We start from the raw sequence: 24,726 nt of genomic DNA on the forward strand, positions 1-24,726 counted from the left end.
CAATCAGGTTCATTTTCGCACCAGCTACTACAGGCCTTTCCGAGCTACAGATAAGCAACGTTGTCCAACCTTGATGGAGTCAACCAGAACGATCGCAAAAGTTCGCTTAAACTGCCATGAAAATCAAAATGATCAATCGTTTCGCGATCGATAGACACACCGCCGCCGCCGTTCAGTACCGATATACAATCCCCGAGGGAAACAGCAGTTAGCCGACGCTCCACCACGAATGCAATAAGGTGCAATTGCAGTGCGGTCGATCAAACTGATCTGATACGCCATGTTGAATGGGCGTCAAGTTGCAAAATGGTTTAGATTTAATTTAATGTGACTCTCTTCGATGCGGTCGTTCGTGGCATACGCTTCGATCTGCAAAAAAAAACACTGTGGTTATGTGGATCGGTGTGCGATGAAAAAGAAAATCCACCACGGAAGGAGTATATACTGAAGGCATACGCTGAAGTGGCCGTTGCTCGGGAAGGTTGTTAAAATTTTACAACCCATTTCCTACGGGCGGACGGGTACTATTTTGTTACCCGTTGTGGTGTTGTTTGGTTTGAAGATTGTGGCGGTGGAGGTTTTTTTTTTTATTTTTATTTTGCACAAATGCACTCTCATGAGTTGAAAGCCATCATAGACGAGCCCACCCAAAACCCCAAAGCGTACAAGGTTACGAACAGACAAGAGCCCTGGCCCGGGGAGTAATGGAGTCTCTTTACTTCCAGGTATCTTCGGAAGAAATCAAACACTTCTAACGGCACACGGGAGAGGGCGACTTAATGCTTTTACTCATGGTCGGTATATTCATGATCAGGCGGGCGTACACGTTTGAAGTTCTTTAATTGATGCTGATTAGTGACAGCTCGGAATGAGGAGGTACCTCTTGCGGGTTGGAAACCCGGCCGGAAGGGAGCAAAAAAAAATAAGGGCTTTTTACTGATGGTTGGACGGTAATGAATAAAAAGGGTTCCTGCAGTTTCGTCTATAAGTAATATCCAATGGTTTCCTTCGTCTTTTTCCCGTCTTCAAAACTAAGTACATCTTCAATTTCGTTGGAAACTTGGGTCGAAAATGAAGCAACATTTTATTTTGCTTCCAAAGGAAAAAAAACCAACAATAAAAGAACACACAAGGGCATAACACATCCCCGAAACATTGGTTACTCGCGAGGTGAAAGACTTTAAACGGGATCGCTTCTCTTCGTCAACCTGCGCCAGAAAGCACACCGGTGCACCGTGTGGACCACCGTGAGCGACTTCCACGGATCGCCCCATTCCACGCTGATGAGATGATTGGCTCTGGCGGATTAAGGTCCCCCGGTTTTTAGTGTTTTAAGATTAATTTCGAGTTCGATTGGGGTTAGGTTTGAGGTTTTTGGGGTTTGTTTTTGCTTGTTGGTGCAAATGGGCAAGGGAAGTGACTAATTTTCGACAACAGCAAAAAGGTAACCTTTACTTCACACAACTCCACCCGGAGCGGTTCACCCTTTGGCATCATCACGTATCGATGATGGGAAATCCATTTCTTTATTTAATTCTTTTTTTCGCCTATGGTAAGATGTAGAAGATTTTGTGGTGGTTGAGTTTTTTTTTTACTTTCGCCCCACGATACCAGCATTGGCTGCAAAACGCCTTGAACTCCCGGTTTTTGGGGGGTCTCTGTTTGCAAGACGTGAACCTTAAATCCTTCGGCTGCTCTCCACCGAAAGACAGCCGGAAGAATCGCGTTTAATGGTAATCTTTCTCTTTTTCTTTCCTAAAGCGGCACACATTTTAACCCACCCTTGGGCGAAAGTCATTTCTTTTGAACCCATTACAAAATTGAACGTTGGGGATCGAACGGGAAGGAAATTATCAACAAGCCTGCAAATTTGCGAATCGAATTCCATTTTTATTGATTTCCTTTTACCCAATCGACACAAGTTCGAAGGGCAGGAAACGTCCCTGTGAATATGATTTATGAGAATCGGAAATGTTTAACCCACAACAGGCTTAATTAAATTATTCAATTACGCGTTTATCTTAGAACTTTAAATGCAAACACTCTGCTGCAATAAAAAACCGATTGTCTAGTACATGGCAATTAAGGTGACGAGCTCCATTTTATCGTGATGAATTTACACACCCTTTACAGAGTTTGCTGGCGTGTCACATCGTATCGTTTGTGATGGCAATTGCTAGGATCATTAATATAAATTGTTTACACTGCAGAAGGAAAACATACTCGTCACACAATCGTCTGGTAACGATCTTCGCCACACTACTATCTGTGATTCGTTCAATCGTACTTAGATAGTGAGATTCAAATAGTCTACCATAAAGATAAATCACCACGAGCGGTTGTGGTATGCGTCGGGGGAAATATTATACTGATTGATAATCACCTTACATATAGCACGGCGGACGTTTGTGTCGCGACTAGAAGAAGGTGAGTAATGACACCTGAGGTTGATTTGTATAGTTTACCATATATATTTTTTGGTAGCGGACACGAGATATATTGCAGATGGTAGGGCTAGAAGGGAAAAATAACCCTTCCTATATACTCCTCCCTTTTCGAACAAATTGTTTGTGAGTTTCATAGAAGTTCATTGAACCAAATGGTTGCGAGGTTGGAGTTATTGCCGGTGGTGGCAAGTGTAGGTACGCAGTGATGCAATCCACCAGGAGCGCCACCAGCGGACTACCGCAACACGATTAGCCCCAACGAGAAAAGGGGTTTACCAGAGCTATTTTTAACGCAAATGAAAGAATGGGTAGGTTCGGTACGGGTAAACGCTTTAGTTTACCGATGCATCCAACCCAACACCCTAATTCTGGACGAAGGAGAGTAGTGTGTGCTGGAGAACCGCGATTGGTAGGGTTGGATTGGGGAAAACTAAAATCAACGTTCGATAGGAAAAGCGTGATAAAACAAACGATGCACCATACTGTTGGCCGGACACGGCGTACTAATCCGTACCGCCACCGCGTTCGTTGACTTCGGTTCGCTTTTCGGGCTGGAACGACGGACGAATAGACAAGCAATAAACAGACACTCACTCATTTATGGTTATCTTTCGCTGGAAGTAGTGCCGATCAGCGTTACATCTTGCCGACCTAGAACACAAAACCGCTACCACCAGCATCAGATGCAACCGATCTTTCACAAGCGCAACAATCTAAGACGAACCATCTCGTGCTAGAGTTTTGTCCAAAGTTGGCCGGAAAAGTAGGGCCGCGACACGGTCGGGAAGCCGGTTAACGCTGGTGCTGCATTAAACAGCCGCCTGTCACGGCCCAACACGTGACACGGTTATTTATAGGCCAGTTCGAAACCGCGACATACTAGACACGCTTGTACCGGACAGACGCACACAAACACTCCCAAACAGTAAATTGTACCGGCGTCCCGATGGCCGGCAAAGGTTCATGGTCTTATCCATGGCGGACGGGCGTCCCGAGTGCACACAAAGTGCAGTTGCAAAGTCGGCGCCGATGGTTCACCAAAAGCTGCACGCTACATCGCCACCGTATGGTAATATTAGCTACCGGCGTGGTCTTTTTTACGATGGAAAGATTTACTTCTACTAGTGCTCAACTTTACGGACTGAACATGGAACATGGGTGGTGAAGAAATTACTCACACGCGATGAAATGCCGGTTGGAGTGGAAAATCATCCAGAGTAAAGTTTTTCCAACGTGGAAAAGTTTCTCTATGGCAATGAACTTCCTGTTACAGGGTAGATGACTTTGAGAATTTTATTGCTATACTTTGAAATGTCAAGAGATTGAGCTTAGGAGACAAAAATGTAGATAATTAATAATTATTTTAAAACTATTTTTAATAACTTTAAAGCACACACATAAAATGATGTCGAGGTTCGGAACACCAATTTGGTATGCATTTCTAGTCAAAACAAACTCAAATTCCAGCGTGCCTCAAATCAATCAACACTCCAAACTAGACGAAACGATTACAGTGTGTTCCCTTCTGTACTCTGGTTCCACAATTTAAAACTCCAATCATTAAACATTCCCGGTGACATGGTCGTGTTGAAGTCATTTTTCACCGCCAACATTCTTCACCCGGGTTTTTGTTGGCCGAATGTCTCGTAAACAAATCACAAATTATAATTCTGCCCCCATCGGGGGTCGGGAACCACAAAACCACGATCCATGGGGTTCACCGGTGTTGAAAAGGTTTGCCCCAGGCCGTTGCAAAGATCTATTGCTTCTTCCGAGTCACGGCTAAACGCAGTGCTCCAGTGCAAGAATCTATTTCGGTCGTGTCTTTTGAGATGTTACACTGTAACGGACTGTACGGAAGGGGCGAAAGCATAGCGAGAAGTTTACAACAGCCACGGATTATGCGTGTGTGAGGAAAGCATAAGCATAATGACAGGGAAAGTGTACTGTTTCACCAAACAAAAAAATGTACGCCGTCCACCATCTTAGATCCGGACCATAAACGTACAAAAACATATGCAAAGAATCCTTCAAAGTACAAATGAATTGTTTCCAAGAATATGGACGATATCGTGTTTTTTTTAGGTGAGGGGCAGTTGAGCCTACTTCTCTAAAGGCGTTCTAATTACACAAGCAAAGATAGCAAATCCAACAACGGACGGCGAGCGAACTGGGGCAATATACCGAAATACATCCAACTGAGCGGTTGGAAGTCTTCCAAGCGGATCATGGGAATTCAGAACACCACGAGCACGGCACTCGCTCTTCACTGCCGAACGTTCTTGTTGTTCAATGGTGTGGCTTTCCGTGTTTATGGTGGAAAATCGTATTAACTCCAAAACGGAGTGACTCGACCGTATAAAGCACTGGTTAAGCCCTTATCCCAGGCTTAGCAGAAAACATACGGTTCCCTCTTCCCCGATGTGGTGGTGGTAAGCTAACGCCCGGTTTCTATTTCAAATCGGAAATTTTCAATCATTTCGTTACACTCTGGCCAAACTACAAACTGACGGGCAGAACCTTATTGCACTACCCAACTTCCAGTCGATCGCATTCGACATGGAGTTTTCCTACACCCGGGACAGGTTGTTCGCCCGGCGAATGTCTGTAGAACCACGGACAAACTAAGCGGATTAATGTGGCTTCAGTGTGTGGCTGGATATATGACGCCCCGTGGAAGACGACCCCTGCTTATAACGAAGAAAGGAAAATAAGTATCAGGAAGGTTCATTGAACACGAAATGATGATGGTAAAGCTTTGTAGCGATGTAAAATAGGACAATTGTACTACGCTTCACAAACAAAGTGAAACTCTTTATAGCGATCAAGTTCAATCTGGATCAAGATTTATTGTAGCTGCAATTTCTGACAACGTCTAATTCACGTTTTACTACTTGATAGTCTTCTATTGCCTTCATTCAGGTTAAAACTAGTTTCGGTTAGTCGGTAGATAGGTTTACGACCAGATATCTTCAGGCAACCAACCTCTTTCCATCTATCTTGACCTGCCATCAGCTTCTAATTTGACGTTCAATAGTAATCCATCGGTCAATTTTCAATACTATCTTTCCTATTCAAGGATTCCTTAGTATTACTACTGTTCACTGTGCTCTCCGCCTCAAACATTCCTTCTCCCGCCAAAGGAGAAGAACCAATCGACATTCTTGTTCATCTTCAGGGTGAACAGCTGATACGGCTGACATGATAACATGATTTCTCCAGACCGTCTAGCGCACGGGCTTCACGTCTAGTGTCCTTCTTTTTTGCAGTCTCGCCACGAACAAGGTTAGCTATGCGCATTTAGCAAAGCTGCTGCAGCAACGAGTTTGGGGCGTTGTGGTGGTGTACAATTTTCACCCAATAGGCCGCGCGTATGTGCAAAACCTCCCGATACCCGTCCATTAGGCGCCAAATGTCTGTGCACAGGAAAATTAAACATGACACCGGCACGACGTGTAGTGCGCACTGCGGCCTAGCCAATCGTCGAACAAGTGTAGAGCTGTACGACACGCGGCTAGCAAACCGCGCTAACCACAGGCGGAAACCAGAGAACTGGGCGCATATGGGCTGCGATGGGTCCACACCGCAGATTACGGAGACAATTACGGTGGATGCGATAATGTCTGATGTATGTTTCTCTGCACCCTTTTTATGCTCGGTCGGACGGGTCGACCCGATTAGTGATCGTGGCTGGAGTGGTAGGCTTGATCGACTAACTGGGCAGGGCACAATGTGTGCGCGCGCACACACCTCTTGCTGCAACGAGCGTGTACAGAATAGTGTACATCACACCGATACTGGGGTATGGAGCAGCATCTCTGATGATATTTGATACATCACTAAGTTCTCTACACCAAGCTGCAGCTGGACAAGGAGTGTATTAGGAAAAGGATTTACGAACTGAGCTAAGCTAATCCAACTTTACCACAGACTAAGCCGCGGTTTCAACCACAAACATCTTCCCTCATTTGCACACTTGTGAATAATGCCGAACCGATACCATAGAGTGGCACATATAGCGCGGTGTTGCGGTGGTGAATCATATGTGTTTCCATCATCCAGCCCGGTTCGCTGCTCATTCCGCTGATGATAATGGGCTCTGGGACGCAACAGAATGAACGGGATTCACCACCACTGAACGGGAAATGGGAAACAAGAGAATCGTTAACTAAGTCACCGCAAACACCACTCCACCAAAAGATCAATGACCACAGATAGGGTGGTAAGTCCTCAACAGAAGACTCCGGAAGATGGACGCGAGAGATGTAGTTTTACGATTATACACCCGCCCCTTGAAGGTATGTAAATTTTTAGCTTTAATTAATTGCATCGTGATCGTGCATGGTCCATGTGTCCACATCCTGGGCGAGGGTTTTGTAAGATGCACCCTCCTAAAAGATTCGAAATAGCACGTGTGAATGCTAAAATTAATTAAAATAATAGAGACACCAAAGATGATCTTTCGCTGGAGGTTCTTGAGATCTACACAAATCTTCTTTTCGAATGGTTTTTTTTTCTTCCACACTGACTGACGTGGAGTTGTTTTTCGAAAAGACGATCATATCAACATTCCGCTTCCCACAGTAGCCCCAATCGTTGGGGCTTTCGATTTCTGGACAAAAATTAATACAACTTCCTTCCTTTAGGAAAGTGAAACGAAACGCAACACACACGCGGAATGACGTTATCAGTAAATAAATTACCTACCGATTAACATTTTATTGTACTCATTTGAGCACCTCTCCTCCATCGATATGATCATGGGTCATCAATTCAGGTTACGGCGCTGATTGCTTCCAGCAGGTCCCATCATCCAGGAAAACCGGGATGAATCAGTACGAAGGTGGAATGTTTATGGAGCTTGATTTTTGGTGATAAAATTATATGTTTCTTTACGGCTCTTGAAGTCCGCTCGGAAGGTGTGATGGATGGAGTTCCAACAGGGTTCCAATGCACCTGCGGACACATTAGGGAGGATCCGATCGTTATAAACTTTGGAACGCAGAAGCGTGAACTAAATTCAACGCATACAGCTCTGTTCGATTAGGGTTTCGATCGTTAATTAAGCCATTTCCAACAAACGAATTACAATGCCCTTGTGATCGTGCGTGTCCGTGCGTTGACAGAAGTGATTAATGCGAATTGCTTTATACCGAATGGTGCATTCGCGGACGAACGTTTAATGGTTGATTTGGTTCAACATTAAAGATGGCAGAAATAGGGTTTTGAGATTAGATGTGAAATAGAAGAAACCCCCAAAGTGAAGTAGTGTAAAATTAAGATAAATTTGTTGAAAAACTCAATCCGAACCGCTGGAATTTTTGCCATGCCGGCATTATTAGATCTACTGATGCGGTGTAAATAAAAGAAAAAATATTAAAAATTTTATTCATTAAGGGTGAACTATTATCGAAATCTCATCATTAACCCTAGACCACCTGCTTTTTGTGGGGGGCTTTTCTACAAACGATTAGTCTGGGGGGAAATCTACAGTTATACACATTAACGTGATCGGATTTCTCTCCACATAAAAATACCCCCTCCGCTTCTTCACATCCATATATTTTCGTTGGGCGTTTTCTATCTGCAACCCATATGCAATGTCCAAAGAATTATGATTTCGCTTCCCATCTTCCGTACGGTCTTTCACGTGGTTCGCATTAAGTGCTGAGGCCGCTGCATGTGCATTGGTGCACGAAAATGTACAGCAAACATTGGTTTAACCGTGGAAAGTTTTGATGTATCTTTTCGAATGATCGTGTAGGTGGGGGGCGGGAGGCGGAATTAGGAGGAAAGTAAAACTGGGTGAGTATTTTTCCCTCTTTTGCCCCTTTCGCTTCAATGCTTCCCGCCGCTTCCCAGCTTTGTAACAAATCGCATTCAATGTTGATTTGCTGGTGCGTCTACCGCACGTGGTCCATTGCATGCCAATACTGCACGCCAACTGCATTACAAGAAGCACTAAAGCACTTTTCTAAGTTATGATTAATGTTTTTTTTTCGTTACCACAGCCTCCACACCCAATAGTTTTCACGTTGGGAAGATGTATGATAATCGACAGCCAACTTCATTACCGACACACGACCAAAACTTTTACGATCAGGACAAAGCGGGAGGGGAGAGTAAATAAGAAACTGGCCAGGATCAGTTTTATCGCAAAACTACCGATCACGCTCTCACGCCCAAACAGTCAGACAAGATGAACATGTTGCAGGCAAAGCTCATTGAACAAGCAGCATTAAGGTGGGCATCCGACAGCATGGAAAATTGCCGTTGTGCTGCATTAGAGTAAAACGCTTTCTTCCGTAGTTCGATCGTAACCGGACCCATGCTTACCGATGGAAGGTGTGAAGATTTATACCGCCCCTTTGCCATCGTTATTCAAACGTTTAAGAAAACTGTCAAAATTTCAATTTACCCCTTTTGCCTACGCTCAGGAGACTTGCAATAAGGACAGCTGTAGTAAGAGTAGTAGTAGTAAGTGTTGCATGGAAGCATTACCATAAGTTACACCCGTAGCCCGGTAGCATTGTCATCAATAACCGACCCACACAGATGAGGTTCGAGAGGAGCAACGGTTGCGCGTGCGGGAATCGTGTTTGTGCTAGCCTTTTTGTAAAATCAGTTTGTAGCGAACGCTGTGTAAGAACGGGTGAAAGTGGCCACATAATTCGACGCATCTACGGTAAGAGAGCGTGAAAAATATGATTGATCGTACCAACCGACTCTGTGGAGATACGGAGGCTAATAGTAGTAGTGGCTTTTCCCCATTGCTTTGTGTCCCTGCGGCTTATGGAAATTCGCTGTTCGACTGTCACTGGTACGCGGGAGCATTAACTAATTAGGGACAGCTGTAATGACGATTGCCATTTGCTGCCACATGCAGACACTCCGAACCGATCGTGTTGAGTCTTTCACAGGATTGTGACCACTTGATGGGATAATTTAATTAAACATCATAGTCCGTTGTAACGGACCCGCACTTAATCGCTACACACCATCCAACTGTCACACAATCCGGCGGTCGGTTTTGGTTCATTGAATTTCTGACAGATTGGAAAACGTTCAGCGCTTGGTTTTTGATGTAACCGCCTACCAGCTGCCACACGGTTGTCTCATTTGAATGTCTATTTGTTTGAAGCAAACTAGCATCATAATGCGTTTCTTTTTATCGCCCGAGCGCAGCTTTCGTCCCTAGTTCTAAAGACCTTTTTTTTTTTTGATAAATTGAAACTGAAAAGCGGTACTTTGTATGTTTTGTACACGGGCGGGGAAAAAAGTATAAAATAAATCTACTAGAAAATGGGATCCGTTTGCGTTTTTTTTATAGGTTGAAGCACATTAATCTGAAGGAAAACACTGTTCTGAAAGTGCCTAGAATGTTGCTCTACAAAAGGTATGTTTTTTTTCTATTTTACTCTCCTTTTAAAAGCCCTTAGACACCTGATCACGACACACATCTCCAACCCATGATCCGACAACGAACTTCCTGTGCTTCCCAATTTACAGTTTACAAACCGATTTACTGCTGCATCACCTAAGGTACCTTTAGCCCCCTGGGGGCATCCAAAGCCAATGGGTCCATTTTCTACTACCTTCACGATACACTTCCCTTAATCCCATCCATGGACCACCGTACTTCGGTAGGGCTGCTGTTCCGATCAGTGGAGATTAAAAGTTCCGACCTACACAAACGCTTCATGATATGGAAAAGGGCTTTTCCATTGGCATTGTCGTCAGGTGAGGAAACGGTAGTTTTCAAGATATGTTTGAGACCTAAATCACATCACCACCAGGTAAAGGTGAGCAGCCAGTTTCGACCATTAAAGCGCGATCATTCCCACATTTCTTTAGCAGGGCTCCCCACAAAACCTTCACTGAATGATGAAGATAGTGGTGGAAGTTTTGACAGTTACGAGTAATTTGTCCGGGTTTGTTGATTTCTCTCTCTGTCTGTATCTCACTTCCTTTTCAGGTTCGCGCTTTGAAGTTGCTCTGAAGACGGTCGTTTTGAGGCAAGAAAAATGGACGCAACTTTTTATTGAAATTAACTCACCGGCACCTTACCGGAAGGAAATGACCGATCGCTTAGATCGTTAGTCTGCACACTTACCTAAAAAAACGAGATGGGAAAAGAAACGAAAAAGAAAGATTAGACTTAAATTTCATTTGCATAGATATGGAGAATAGTAAGTTTCTAATGCAATATTTTGAAGGTTTTTGAAATGTTTATACGCAACCAAATGGTAACGGTAACACTTTCACTCCTTCCTGAAGACGTAGACATGTTGTAACCAGAAAAGTGGAGTTAATTTAACAGCTTTCGTTCCGCATTTTTTTGCTCATAGACAATATGTGCTAAATAATGCATTGATAAAATCTTCAGTACGAAGTGAATCAAATCCGTGAAATATGGTTGCGCGAGTCCGTTAGATTTACAGCAAAAAAAAAATGCGGAAGGCAGATGAGTGGCAACACGTGGTAGATAAACACTAGGCAGTCGGTAGTATTGACCCACGGTGCGAGACGAATAATGCTCTCAGGTTGATGTACTAGTGGACACGCTCAGGTGCAACCTCATCGGTGGGATCATGCGGCTCCTACAACTTCACATCTCCAGGAATTCCTTCCCCCAAGTAAAGACAAACAATTATTAGAAGTAGTGCGTAGTTCTGCAGCATATAGTGAGTCAAAGGTTTACCGCATAAGCAGAATTACAATTACTAACATGCGAGTAATGTATCGTTTTAATTATTCATTACAGAAATGCTTTCCTGCTTTCGATGGTACGTGTGTCTCAGTCAACCTCAATGTCCAAGTATACCCCCCAAGAGTGTGTCAGTTATGCTCGTACGTACACGATATATTATGACAGTTAAAGTGTGTAAACGCATTTGCATAAAAAAGCAACTCGTGAGCAACTACAACACACCGGTGTTCCTCTGCCCATTCATTGTAATGTCTCATTCTTCTTGGACAGTTAAAAACGCAGCCACTCTGCATATAACTGTTTATCAGGAATCGGAGCCAGCAAACGTCTGGTACGAAAATTAAAAGCTCATAACAACGATGATGGTTTCCCAGTTTTGCTTTTTTTAATTCCTTTTGCTCCATTTTGAAAAAAAAACCATGCCGCCATTTGTTGAACTAACCGAAATGGTGTGCTCGATGAAAGTTCACTGTTAATGAACGTGTACATTGACGGTCGCATTCAAACGGGGGAAGACCTGTTTTTGGTTGTGGTTGAAATTATTCTCTGACGGTGTGCTCCCCACATATAGCCTAATGGAATCACTGTGGTCAACGACACGTCCCCAAGGAATGACAGCAAAAAAAAAAAGAAACGAGAAGAGCAGAGATGCGGAACCGAAATCGTCCACTTCCGGTGATCACCTGTTGACCAGCGGCACTTTAACGAATCCACACACACACACGCACGTACTACCGGTGTCGGTGACTGACAGTGAGCTTCCGAAAATGCAGCAAAGCTTTTCATATGTAATTATCTGTAATTGGCGGAATCTGTTCCCGATTTTTCTATTCTGCTCGTACACGTGCGTCAAGGCGGGGAGATGGTGGTGTAGAGCAAATGGAGCAAACGTTTGATATATGGGACACGAGGCTAGGCAGGCACATCACACGGATCATTGCCACATTTCGGTGTCATTGAACGGTGCTGCTGCTACTGCTGCAGTGTGCTTCAATTTAGCGGTTTATTTTCCCAAACCGAACAGTGAAAATGTGAAGCTGTGTGGGGGAGAATAGTGTTACAAACAGCTCACAATTTTTCTAACAGTAAAACATGTAAACATTAAAAAAAAAACGATAAAAAATAATATTTTGACGCAAAAATATAAAACAAAACTAAATCTTCTTTGTACATTGTAACCAAGTATGTTAAGTTATTAATTATTTTAATTTCAAACAATCACAGTACAGTAGCTCAAACAGTGAAATATGTAAGAAATATGTAAGCACCAGAGCACGTATAAAATAGTTTCCACATCAAATAGCTCTCCATGTGCACCAATTAACAATGTTGTGTGCATATTGCACCTATGCATCGACGACGCAGGGCAATACGATGGTCGCCGTTTATCGAAAGGGAATTAAGTTAATGTTTTGCTCCGTTACACTGCTACTGATCAGCAGACGGGAACCATGGTTGATTGAAAAGTGAAACATAAACCTATGAGTGAGTGTATTAAATAGAGGGGGGAAGATTGCATTTCTGCACTGTCTTACGCCAGGATATGTGTATTTTGCAGAAATAATATTTGTACAAGTCTAAGGCGCCCATCAAACCTTACAAGTGAGCAAGTTTACTTTTAATTACCAGCACTAAAAAAAGGTTTTCTTTCATAACAAAAGATCTTCGTGGTTCTTGCATTTCGAATACTAACTACCAAATGTATATATGTAGTTGTTTTTTTGTAACTCTTTTAACGAAGAGCCATTTGTAAGCAAACGGCTACGTACGATGACTAAAAATGAGTAGAATTCAAAAATTAAAATCAAGTTTTTAATCATGAAGTCCATGAACTTTGTAAACATGGCTACGAGATATTCGACTTTGAAGTTTTGCGTTCTTCCTCGGATCGCTGTTCGTCCTGTATCGTTGGATCGGAGTACCTAATGAACTCAGGATAAAGTTTACGATAAAGTAGACACTCCAAAGAATGTCTAAGCTTACAAAATCAATATACTGTACTACACCCTTCAGTGCAGAAAAAGGCAATAAAGTTGACTTAGTTTTCCCTGCAGCACAAAAATGCACCACCACCACAACACGTGCAGGAAACAGCATCTGGAGCAGCAATATGTACGTTCAACTGTTCGCCCCCGTTGTCTCCTTTTGTTTGGTTGAAATTGCACCACTTTCTCCGCCGGAGAGAGAGACTAAAGTAAACCACCGTTTAGCTGCCCCATCAGCCGGTAACATGACGTGCGCACACTTATGCTTTTTATGCTGTTGGGCGGGGTTGCCCATTTTTTCCGTTTCCCCACCCCGACGTGTGCCCGAAAAATGTAAGACCTCCTTTTTGGGGTGCGGCGAAAAAGGGAGGCGCCAGTGACCGTGATGGGCAACATACCGTGTGTGCCAAGGGAAATACAACCAACCTCATACCGAGCTACGGTCCGACAATAAAACACACGTAAAATATAGTTTGATTTTACACTCGTTGCGCTGTTTGCTCATCCTTCCAGTAGCTGCAGTGATGGTTTAGTTAATATGAAATGATAAGTCAAACAGAGCTTTCCGAATTTCACTCATCGTGTAAGAGAGCGACAAGCGCGACCCCGGTGCAATAATCGAGAAATTAAAAATTTATTAGTAAATTACTGCATCGGTCTTGCGCAAAGTGGGAGAATGTCCAATTGGTGGAGACACCACGGAGGTGGTAAAGAGGGTCAAATGTTGAACATCGGAGAAATTTTTGTGCCCTTGCCGCGCCTTAATTTAGAAAGCAACCAAACCCTCAGCAATACTGAGGTTTAATATTAAGGAATATGGGTCAAGACATAAGTTTTAATATTTTCTAAAGACTCTTTATCACAATAAAAGTAGAAAATACTTATTTTTGCAAATTCATACAAATTAAGAGCTACTTTCTTTACATTATTATACCAAAAAGTGACCATGACACTATTCCATGTTCACGTTTAGACCATTGGCTTTCACACAAACCAATTGGGAAATATCGAATACCCCCTCTACAGCTATTCTTCCATATCAATGATCTAAATTGGTTAATCCGTTCTTGACGAGTCGCAGTGACCCCAGAGGAGGAAAATGTGTGTAAAAGACCAAATAAATGGGCAATCGACCAAACGAGCTCTGTGTTCTGGCTGTTCGTAACGTACCCAAAAAAATGGTTTGTCTAAGTCGAGCTACTGAACTCTGCAACAAATATTTAACGACTAGCCGATGCCCTTAACCCAGCTACAACACTCAACTCCAAATGCCACACAGGGCCTTTGCTTCCGACTTAGGTCCCTGGGCGGGTCAAGTATCATTTTTGTCCTACATTTTTAGTAGTTGTTTTGTTTTTCAAGCAGACTTATGGAGGTAAAAACTACGTTTTATTGAAAAACAACAGCGATAGGGCCTAGATAAATAAAATAACCATTCTTCACGTTCGATACCCACTGGGACTGTTCCCGGGAACTGATCGGGCACCAGCTAAAATCCGTCCATACTGGACTTTGCGGGGCCGAAGAGGTGAAATATGCGACATTATGCTGCATAGCAAATTAATTTATTCGCCGAAACCCATCCCTACCATGGAATGGTTTGTGCTGACACTACACTCCTGGTACCTCCTCCTTTAAACGCACCAAACACAATTCCTTGGCCCCATTTTGGAAACGAGGATTAGGTGGGTGGTATGAGATCCACCTAGAACGTAGTTCGAATTCGAATTCTAGGTATATGCTTCCTAAATTATTATGTGAGCACCAAATGAACCTGCTACACCTCTTCTCGTGCGGAGGTGCTATCGGTTTAGGTACTTTCGTTGCTCAGAATGTCTGAGTGGGTCACCCCAAAAAAAAATTGGATTAAACGGGCAAAAGGATTAGGATCAACTGCTCCCTCCCTCTCTCTCTCTCCCTATCAACATAAAACCGAAATTAAGCGCCAAGGTCAGTCAGCTGCTTGATTCACATCGTTCCTTTCCGTTGGCGACCGGTGAAACTGCGCACACCACCGAATGGACACATCAATATACTTGTTCTCACACCCCGAATTGTTCAACGCCAGTCTGGGAAAAACGTGAAGAATAATGCTTAGCAAACGAGAAAGAAAGTACATAATTTACGATTGGCAATGTTCACTCCGTTCTCTAGGTAGAACTAAGTCACCTCCAACAATCCACGTGTACGCATTTTGGGATAGAAAATCGATACTTTTCTCTACGAGATTTTGTCAGCTTCAAAGTTCCAATTTTCACTCTTCAATAAAGCATATCACAAAAAAAACCCAGAAAAATTTCTTACCTTTTCTTCGTGTTTCCAACATTGTACAGCTCGACGTGCTTGAATGCGGCGTATGTGGCCATTTTATCTGATTTTTTTTGTTGCTTTTCTTTTTTCCTGATACACTGAAAGGTAAAAGCAACTGATGGCGGCTGAGTACGCAAAAAACCGAAGCCCAAACGCAAATAAAATCAAAAAACGGAAAGCACACACTGATTATCACACACTGTTGCACGCGTATTTGCGTGAATGCAGCTGCAACACTGCGACGGTTTGTTTTTTTTTGTATTTGGTACTGAACTGATAAAGATAACGCTTAAAACACGGAAGCTGCTAGCAAGAGAAAGGAGATAGTTACATTTAATCACCAATGAAACAAAACTGCAATAAAGTACACTACTAGCTCGTTTGTTCTGAAGCAAAAAGTTCTTTTTTGCGTCAGTCTTTTCTTTAAAGCGACCGATTTTGTGCTACTTAGAATATCACACTCAAAACCTTAAGCAAAATGGCGAGCAAAGCTAAGAATCTGTCCGCAGGCAACTGTCAACTGGACGTGAAATAACATCCGTGTGCTTCGTTGGTATGAGTGCAACCATTGGTGCTCTGCAGTCTTCTCCATAATTTTACACGTTTTTTTACGAGCATCCTTCAAATAAGGGTGAGAAAACGAGAAGCAATTGCGGCGGGTAGACACCGTCTTGCGGTGTCCTAGGACACGAAACAGGCTGAATGTTCAATATTCTGCGGACACACTTGTCAGCCAAAACAAGCTTTAATCGATACCACTAACACGAGCGGGGAGCAAACGTCTGCCAGCATCCAGAACATGCAATGGTGTGTGTGCGTTCATACTCAAGGAATGCCGCAGTGAGTCATCGTGCAATGGATGCTGTCAGGCGTCCAAAAACCACGACCAGGGATTTCCTCGCGGAAGGAAACTTGGCGGTAAAACAAGCCACGCAACACAAACCGATGTGTGGTCGATGAATGAATCTCTTTTCACCGTGATGCTGCAGAAGCTTCGTAACATACTAAAGCAAAGTACGAAACGCGCAAATGCGAAACTCTGTCCCATCGGATGGGATTCGAAGATCATGGAAATGGTGCACCAGCTCGAGAGAGTAGAACAAACCATTGCGGAACTAACTGCTCACGATACACCGCGACGACAACGAGCTGACAGTGTGAAAGTGAAAGCGAGAAAAGCAGATTCGTTCTGTGGTGGGTGAAAAATTGTTTTGGGAAAGCTTTAAGTTTGCTCGTTTCCCCTATCGAATGCAAACGGGTGTTTAGAATTTCTGGAAGAGCTTCCGGATCATCTGAGCAGTGACGTCAGTGCTCTCAACTGAACTCAAGCTCAATGCAAACTTCGTTGACAAAGGTTATGGATGCTGCGGCACTGATAATACATGTAAAGAGTGTCCAAGAAGTCACCAGAAAGGGGGCAGAAAGGTTTGGAAAGTCAGTTCATCAGTGAACGATCGATAAAAAATCGAGAACATTTCATGGTCATGCTTAAGTGTGTCAGTAAGGGAAGAGCATGGTTGATCGAATGTAATGCACAATTACAAAAAAATTAAAACAAAAATCTTTATAAAAGTGTGCATTATAAGAATCTTTTTTAACAAAATATGCAATTAATTTTAAATAATCGAAAAAACAATCGAAAAAGAGCTTTACATTAGTTTAAAATTAAAAATAAATTGTTTTATAGCAATAAACACTTTATGTATTAAAGTCCATCTTTTTTATAGCAAAAAAACTGAAGATAAAGTCATTTTTGTCAATTTTATCCCGTTTGACGGCGCTGGTTCCGTTCCGTTCACTTCATTTTCACTTCACTAACACACACTCTGGTGGTATATTTATTTTCCCGGCCATAGTATTCTCTACCATTTTCGTTCCACACCACATACCAGCCATATCATAGTTCATTGTCCTAATGTCTTTCGGTTCTTTTCGCCAACAGGAGCAGCAATTCGAAAATAATCACAAACGTCTTCCTTCTCCTTTTTTTGCTTTTTGTTAAGATTTGTTTTTCCTTTTGCCCCAAGAAAAAAAAAGACACCACACCAACCAAACGCGGGGTGGAAAACAATTTCCATTCAATGCACAACAAAGCTTAATCCCCTGTCTTTGAGGAAATTAGAAGGCAGCGCGGCAGGTCTGACTGTCTAGCCAGTTCTGTTAAGTGGTAGGTCCTTTAAGTTGTTCACAGCTAATAGGTCCCGCCGTTTTGTGGAAGGAAAAGGATATTATGCACGAAACACCAATACACAAAACATTCTAGTCCACTGGCCGGAAAGCGTAAGAACAAATAGGCGCACACACATATACACAACAAAAATGCACACCACTGTTGCTGTTCCGGTGGCGAATGTTCAGCACATGAAAACCGCACTGGAAAAATTTCGTTTCCCGTTTGCCCAACTGCACTTCGCTAGAATGCACCGGGAGGGAAAAAACAGAAAGAAAAACTAAACAAAGAGACACAAGTAAAACACCCACCACTGTACGAATGCGCACGGTACGAGGCTGGAGTTTGGACTAAGGTTTTATTTACGGTGCTAGCGGCATTTTATATGGGGCCCACCAAACCCCACACAGAAAGTGCAGCATAGATCGAGCGAGAGACAGAGAGAACGAGAGTGTTTTGTTCCCCCCTGCGAAGAGAGGACACGTATCTGTCGGAAAATCAGAGCTCCCAGTATGAAGAAAACTCAATGTAAGGGAATGGAAGCATCAGTGAGAAATATGTTTGAATCGAGAGCGAGAGAGTATGTTGTCCAGCCGGCAACGGTACCACCACCAACTTGTGGGGTGGAAAACCCTATCCAACCGTAGTCGCTGGTCTACTCCACGTCATGTGCTCACCACGTTAACAGTTAACTCAGTACATCACGGCTAGCTCAACGCAAACCTGAAAAGCCCCATCGGAATGTTATGGGGGAAGGCTAGACAAAACTCCCAGCTCTACTCTTCATGCGAGTTAATCATGCTCAGGTGAAAATTCACACAATACTCTCTTGAATTTCCCAAACGAAACGATGCAAAGAGCTCAGAGCGAGTTGGAGCATGGAGTTGGATACCTTAGGGTGAAAAGTTATGCTGCAACATAGAACTCACGGCAACACTCACCGAGTGCGAATGGGATGATCAATACTAGTGTACAGTTAAAAATTTACACAAAAATGATCGAAGTTTGAAAATGTACTTAGATTCTTGGAGCATTTTTTTAACACTAGAACTACCAGACCAGCCATTTTGAGTGGAACGCTTCATTTTCATCACATTATATTTTGGGGTTAAACAATCCCAAAGTAGTTGAAACATAATTTTTACATATATATTTTATAGTACGATCTCCAATAAATAATAAAATATACACCAACTTTTAGAAATTGTGTAAAAATTACCCACGCACGGAAAACTCTTAAAACGCTTGATAGTTCTAGTGTTAATATTAAGATAAAATTTAATGAATTTTATTAAAAACGAAAAAAGTTATTTTTTTTTATTTATAATTCATGATTACGGCTTCGGCCGTATTGTCAGCCTCTGGAGCTGAAGCAGTACAATTATCACAAGGCATTTCCACCTTGTCCTTTGCCTTATCCCGGCCATACTCGGTTGTGATTCTGGGATTTGTGGTTATTGCTGGTTTTGTTACTATTGTTGTTGTGGATTGGTTCGGAGTCCTATTGATTTTTGTGCGTCTTGTTGTTGAATACATGTGGATAATTGTCCATATTATTTCAAAAACGAAAAAAGTGAATAAATTTGATTTTTTTTAGTTGCAAACACTCACTATTTGTATGTGAAATATTTTACAGTGTATCTACTACTCAAAGCACTCCAACGTACGGAACTCATCGGAACCAACTCTCACAGCATAAAATAGTTTCTCGCAAGGGAAAAAGCATAGAGAGTATCAAATGAAAAAAACATTTCACCATTGTATACAACAGACATAATCTCCGAGAGCAAGAGAAAGGCATCTAAACATAGACATTGATCGTGTGTCTTGGCTTGAAGTCAGCTGTATGTTTATTATTTTATTTGTTTATTCCCATTCTCAGTACCGTCTCTCGATCGCCCCAAAAGGTTTCCACTTCGTTATATATTCCATCATATTTTCTTAAGCCGTTGTCTATCAAGCGATCTAATGATTCGATTTTTGTTTTCTGTTAAATTGAATTTTACGCACACAAAGCATGGCAGGGTTTATTTTTTATTGTATGTGTCTCTGTTGCTTGGCATGTACAATCAAAAGCAGTCAGTTAAAGTTTTATATCCAACATGATGACAGACGCGTCATGATAAGCCGGGATTATGAGTGTCTTTATTTTCTATTTACCATCGCAAGCAGGAAATATCGCTGACTTTCGGACCTTATTTTTCCTTTACGCTTGGTGCAATAAGCTTCAAATCCGAACGCTCTACTGACATCGATAGCGGGTGGGGTGAAGGTTTGGGCCATAATTTTCATTCCGTCCACCCGGCCGGTTCGAAGCGTTTTGTTAGTGCAGCTCATAACAATAATGGTACATGATCGTCTTCTATTGTGCTTTTCGTGTACGCGGCCACCAAGTTTGGATGTCATTTGCGTAAATCCATCGAACAACGCACCATCACCGTGCCGGAACCATGGAGCCGTGATGGGCAGAAATTAGTTCTACAGTTTTATGGCATGGGCCACCGGGTTATGTGCAAGACGATTGGAAGAGATTCCTACCACGGGAATAGAACGTTCGATTCGGTCTAATCCACCGTAAACCACAAAAAACGAAACAGCCGTTTTGTTTCTCGCTTTTGTACGCTGTCTTGGTTCAATGGGTTTTTGTCTGACTGCTGCTGCCCGGCCGGCCGCCCGGTCTTCCCTGCTGTGTTGTTGTTCAACCAAGCGAAAAAGGTTTTTTTTTGCTTGCGAAGATTTTCCTTGCCCTTGCTTTGCTAACCACCAACAACAATCCACCACTTGCCACCGCGCATTCCTACACCAGTCCAGTTCGGGATGGATTTTTTTTGTGTTGTTTCGAGGAGCGCATCCAGGCATTGCACAGGGCCTACGTGGTTTTGCCACTCCGCTGCCATAGATTAGTGGCGTCAAAGCGACTTACTATGGGGCGGGTGGGTAAATGACATTTTATTGGCTCTGACTGTTGTCGCGCCGCCAGGTGACGTGCGTGATGTGATGCGTTTCAGTGTGTTTTCCGCATCGATCATCCGGGTGGACAAGCCACAGAGAGAGAGAGCCGAAAAAACATGTGCTAAAATAATTATTTTTTGCATTCATTTTTGGTGTACGTTTGCCATTGAATTACCAGCAAAAAAACAACGACGTGGATTGAAACATGAAACGCGTGTAAAACGATTAGGCTTTAAGTTATTTGATAAAAAAGAATACATTTTATTCAGACCTGCCGTGCTTACACCTGATAGTCACAATCAAACAAATGCTTTTTATCCAGTTAGTGTCGTTAACATAAACACCCTTCAACCTACTACTTTCATAAAGAAATGTCTGGCATTTTTTGGTCAACAAACTAACGCTATGTTGTGTATGGAAGTGTCCATTCGAGTGAACTATTTAGTTTTATTTTTGATGGCTCTCAAAACATTTCCTCTATTCATATCCCGGTTCGCTGTACGTGACACAGTTAAGAGACTTGGAAAAGATATTTTCCCTTTTTCCATTGATGTACAAAACCACCTGCAATGGGAGTGTTTTCGTTTGATTGTTTACTGTCGTTAGAAAACAAAACAATCACACAGTAAATACCCGTTCCGTGACATGTAAAATACTTTTACTCTCGCTCGAAAAGTGCTCAAACATGAAAGAGTGTACTGGACGCGGCACACCGAAAGAGGAAGGTGGAAAAACCGATGGTATGGCAAAAGATTCCTCTTCACAATCAAGCTTAAAATAGTGCCATCCTTAAGGAGTACATCGTTTTGATTCGACAAAGAAGCGAAAAAAAACTCTCCCCCGGGTACAAATCATTTGTTCCCTGCCTGGAGCACCTGTTCCGTAGGATAATGGTGATTGGGTGTCGGTTTTTTGTATGTTTTTTGTTCAATAATTTGAAGTGGCAATCTGCAAATTTTCCTTTGTCAAACCAAATGAACCTTCACACAGGAAGATGGCTCTTAGTTCTAACCCATCAACACTCACCGCATGAGAGCCTTCGTCTATCGAACGAAAGTGGCCGAAAGTGATGGAATGCTCTTGAAGTAACAAAACAAACCCACTTAAAGCTTCACTTTCCGTTTATCGATTTCCGGACAGTGAATGCGATGAGATTCCTTCTATCGATTTTTGCCTTTACGATTGAAACGATGCTGCATCACTTTCCTCGCATTTATCCAAACGTTCACGGTTGTTGTGTGTACATCAGCGATCTTCCAAACACATCATCCGATCGAATACACCCCGAAAAATTGGGTCGTCCAAAATCACGACGCGGCTCGTCGAGCCGCTCGTTTTTACTATCGCTCACACCACCGGCACTGTACCGTTTGTTTGGCAAATGGGTTTGCACAAGTGAACGGAGTTCGGAAGTAAGCCAGTACTAAGCATTAGCAGAAAAAAAGCTAAGCAACGTACAAAAAAAAACCTTCCACACATGGCAACAAAAAAGAAAAATCTCATATCCCCATCTCACACCGTGGTACGTGGGGCACCCCTCGCGCATGGATTGTTGCGGAACCAAGTCAGCGCGTTTCGCGATCGGGGAAAAAGAACAACATCCGACATCCGTAGACCCAAATCCACGGGATAATGCTAAGCTTAGCGGTGGCATTAACGGCGCTTCTTGACAGTCGGTCGGTCCGGAGCATCCCAAGCAAATCCGAAAGGAAAAGAAACAAAAAAAGAGATGCTACGGTACGTTTGCAGAAAGGAAAACTCAAACCCCGTCCAGGTGAGCATCACTTCGCGCTTGGTCGCATTGTGGGTCGGTGTGCAGTTTGCTAGCTGGCCGATGAGCTTCCTTCCCACTTTTCGTTGCACACATTTTCTCCAACACTTGCTAAAAGCAAACAAAATGAAAAACAAAAATAATTCTGGCAAATTTTCCTCCGCACAGTTTGCTCACTTTATCGTTTTCGCTCACTTTTCTCCTCACTTTACCATTCGAACGAAAGCCAATTGCATCGGTGCGGGTAGCGGTCTATTTTTTTCTGCACTTTACCGCAAAAAAAAACACAGCGGTTCATCACAAAAACCACGAACGATGACGATTCATGAGCTCTGTTTTCTTTTCTTCGGTGCTTCATTTCATGATTATATTTATTTCCACACATGAGGTGTTTTATGATTTATAGAAACAACAGCCATCGAACGGTTGGCGGAGCAAGATGATGGAGTCGCCATGTTTCGTTGTGACGTTCGATGAAATTTCTCGTGCTTCCTTGCGCGACCGGTGGCGCAGTGGGTGTATTAAGTTTTCCCACCTCAACTTCTTACTGGATTAATGTTTTATTCACCAAACAGCGGGATCGTGGTTTGTGGTTTCTTTTCCACGCCCAACATGCCATGTTCTACATAACTTTTTTTTCTCCTCCGAGAAACTTGTTAACATTGACAGCGTTCTCTCACAATGATGTTTGTTCCATAATTCGCTGTTTTGCATTATGTCATCACGTCCGAAACATGATCCGGTAGTGTGTGTGTGTTTGTATTGTTACACAGATCGTACATGCCAGGCCACCCAAAATACATTTCCTAATGTGTCGTATTTTGCAAGCACGATCAAACATGAGCATGAGTTTGTAGGTTGTCGTGAACGGACATATGCACTTCCGGATGTATGGAATTTCGAGAAAATTTCGAACATGGGAGAAAGTGGATTGTTTGTTTCTTTTACTACACTGCATAAAAGTTACAGCTTAGCTTATTAGTAGTAGACTAAAATTTAGAAAATAATATTTTTCAAACCAAACATGGTACAAATAAAAAAAAACTATACTAAACGCTTACCATCGATCAACTTCTTCAAGGTCAAGCACAATATATTATCCCATCGATCGTACCAAATGAGCACCTTTCTCCCGCGTAATATCCGTCATTAGTTTTATCCGATCAAAACAAACCGATTTCTAAAGCATCTCGCAACTCTACTCGCAGTTCCCTGCTAGGGAAAACATTCCTTTAAATGTTAAGCGAAGAAGGGGCAAAAAACGCATTCCAAACCCGGCTTGTGTCTCTTGCATTCTTTTTCATGCTGAAGGAATTTATAACAAACAGTGCCCGAAAAAAGAAAAAATGAAACCGGCTCAAAATCTCACCATCTCTCACAAATCAAACAGTGCGCAACCCCGCGGTGAATCCTAAAGAAAACATTGACCGGGCGCGACCGATTTCGTTGCAAAAGTGAAAGGTGATGTTCCCATCGTACATGCCAATGACACCCGTGGGGGGTTCGAGAGCAAGAACGAACGTACTATGGCAAACAACCATAGAAAACGCACACACACACAAACACTTTTCGGCGGGATTTGCAAATGGTGCATAATTTCCTGTACAAGCTACTGTCCGGAGAGCTTTCCAATCGTTTGCCCGTGTTATGATGCAACAACATTTCTTCTATCGGTCAGTAAAGGGGAAGAAAAAAACGAAACCAACCAAAACATCGCCACACTTTATTCATTTTTTTTTTGGTTAGCTGCTCGCTTCGGCTATATTAGATCGGGGAGATTGTTTCCCTAAGCGAGCAAGTAAGAAAAAAAAAGCTGGAAAAAGGGAAAACACGCCGTCGTTCGTCGAGTGCTTTAAAAGCCAATCCATCTTCTTCCCCCGAAAACGGAACAAGTGTCGATGCATTCATTCAAATCTCTTACCAGGACGCTTCGTTTTGCTTTGATTTCATCACCCTGAACCCGTCTTAGGGCTAGTGCTCCTTTCACCCAATTGTCTATGGTTAGTGTGGTGTGTGACACAAGCCGCAACGACGATTCTATTCGTTCGCTATATAAACATGCTCCGTGCGCTTACAATTTTCTAACCGATGATTCATGAGTGCATTGCGATTGCGAGGACAGTGGACAATATTTTGAGAGTGATATAAAGGTAAAAAAAGGGCAGCATACACACACAGAAGAAAGGCACATAAATTCCTTTGTATCAAAGTCTTTGAACCGTGCGCGCCTGGAACATCAAACTCATCTGTGCGGGTATGGGCGCTGTGCACGACAAAACGTACCGCAGAATGGATCAAACAGGACAGGTGAAAGGCATATCTGTAGCGCGCTTGGTATGTGCGGCTCATAATCAAACCGCCATCAGCAGTCGCTGTCCTAC

At 42.8% G+C, this 24,726-nt stretch overlaps 1 protein-coding gene across 9 annotated transcripts in view; it reads right to left on the bottom strand.

Annotated features, from left to right (window-relative positions):
- The window catches only part of LOC125763095 (microtubule-associated protein Jupiter), a 109,795-nt gene that overhangs the window by 19,506 nt on the left and 65,563 nt on the right, over positions 1-24,726 (bottom strand). The window contains exons 1-2 of one of the 9 annotated variants that reach the window (XM_049425911.1): positions 17,934-18,148; positions 15,447-15,755 (exon numbers count right to left, since the gene is read on the bottom strand). The exons of 1 other annotated variant lie outside the window; for it this stretch is intronic. In XM_049425911.1, the coding sequence (XP_049281868.1) occupies positions 15,447-15,508 (62 nt within the window). In that variant the 5' untranslated portion in view covers positions 15,509-15,755; positions 17,934-18,148. Of the gene's footprint in view, positions 1-15,446; positions 15,759-15,920; positions 15,941-17,502; positions 17,745-17,779; positions 17,896-17,933; positions 18,149-24,726 lie in introns of those variants that run through there. 7 more of the 9 variants (XM_049425918.1, XM_049425920.1, XM_049425912.1 and 4 more) reach the window with 7 other exon arrangements.

The sequence above is a fragment of the Anopheles funestus genome, chromosome 2RL (genome assembly GCF_943734845.2).
Source record: "Anopheles funestus chromosome 2RL, idAnoFuneDA-416_04, whole genome shotgun sequence".
NCBI lineage: Eukaryota > Metazoa > Arthropoda > Insecta > Diptera > Culicidae > Anopheles > Anopheles funestus.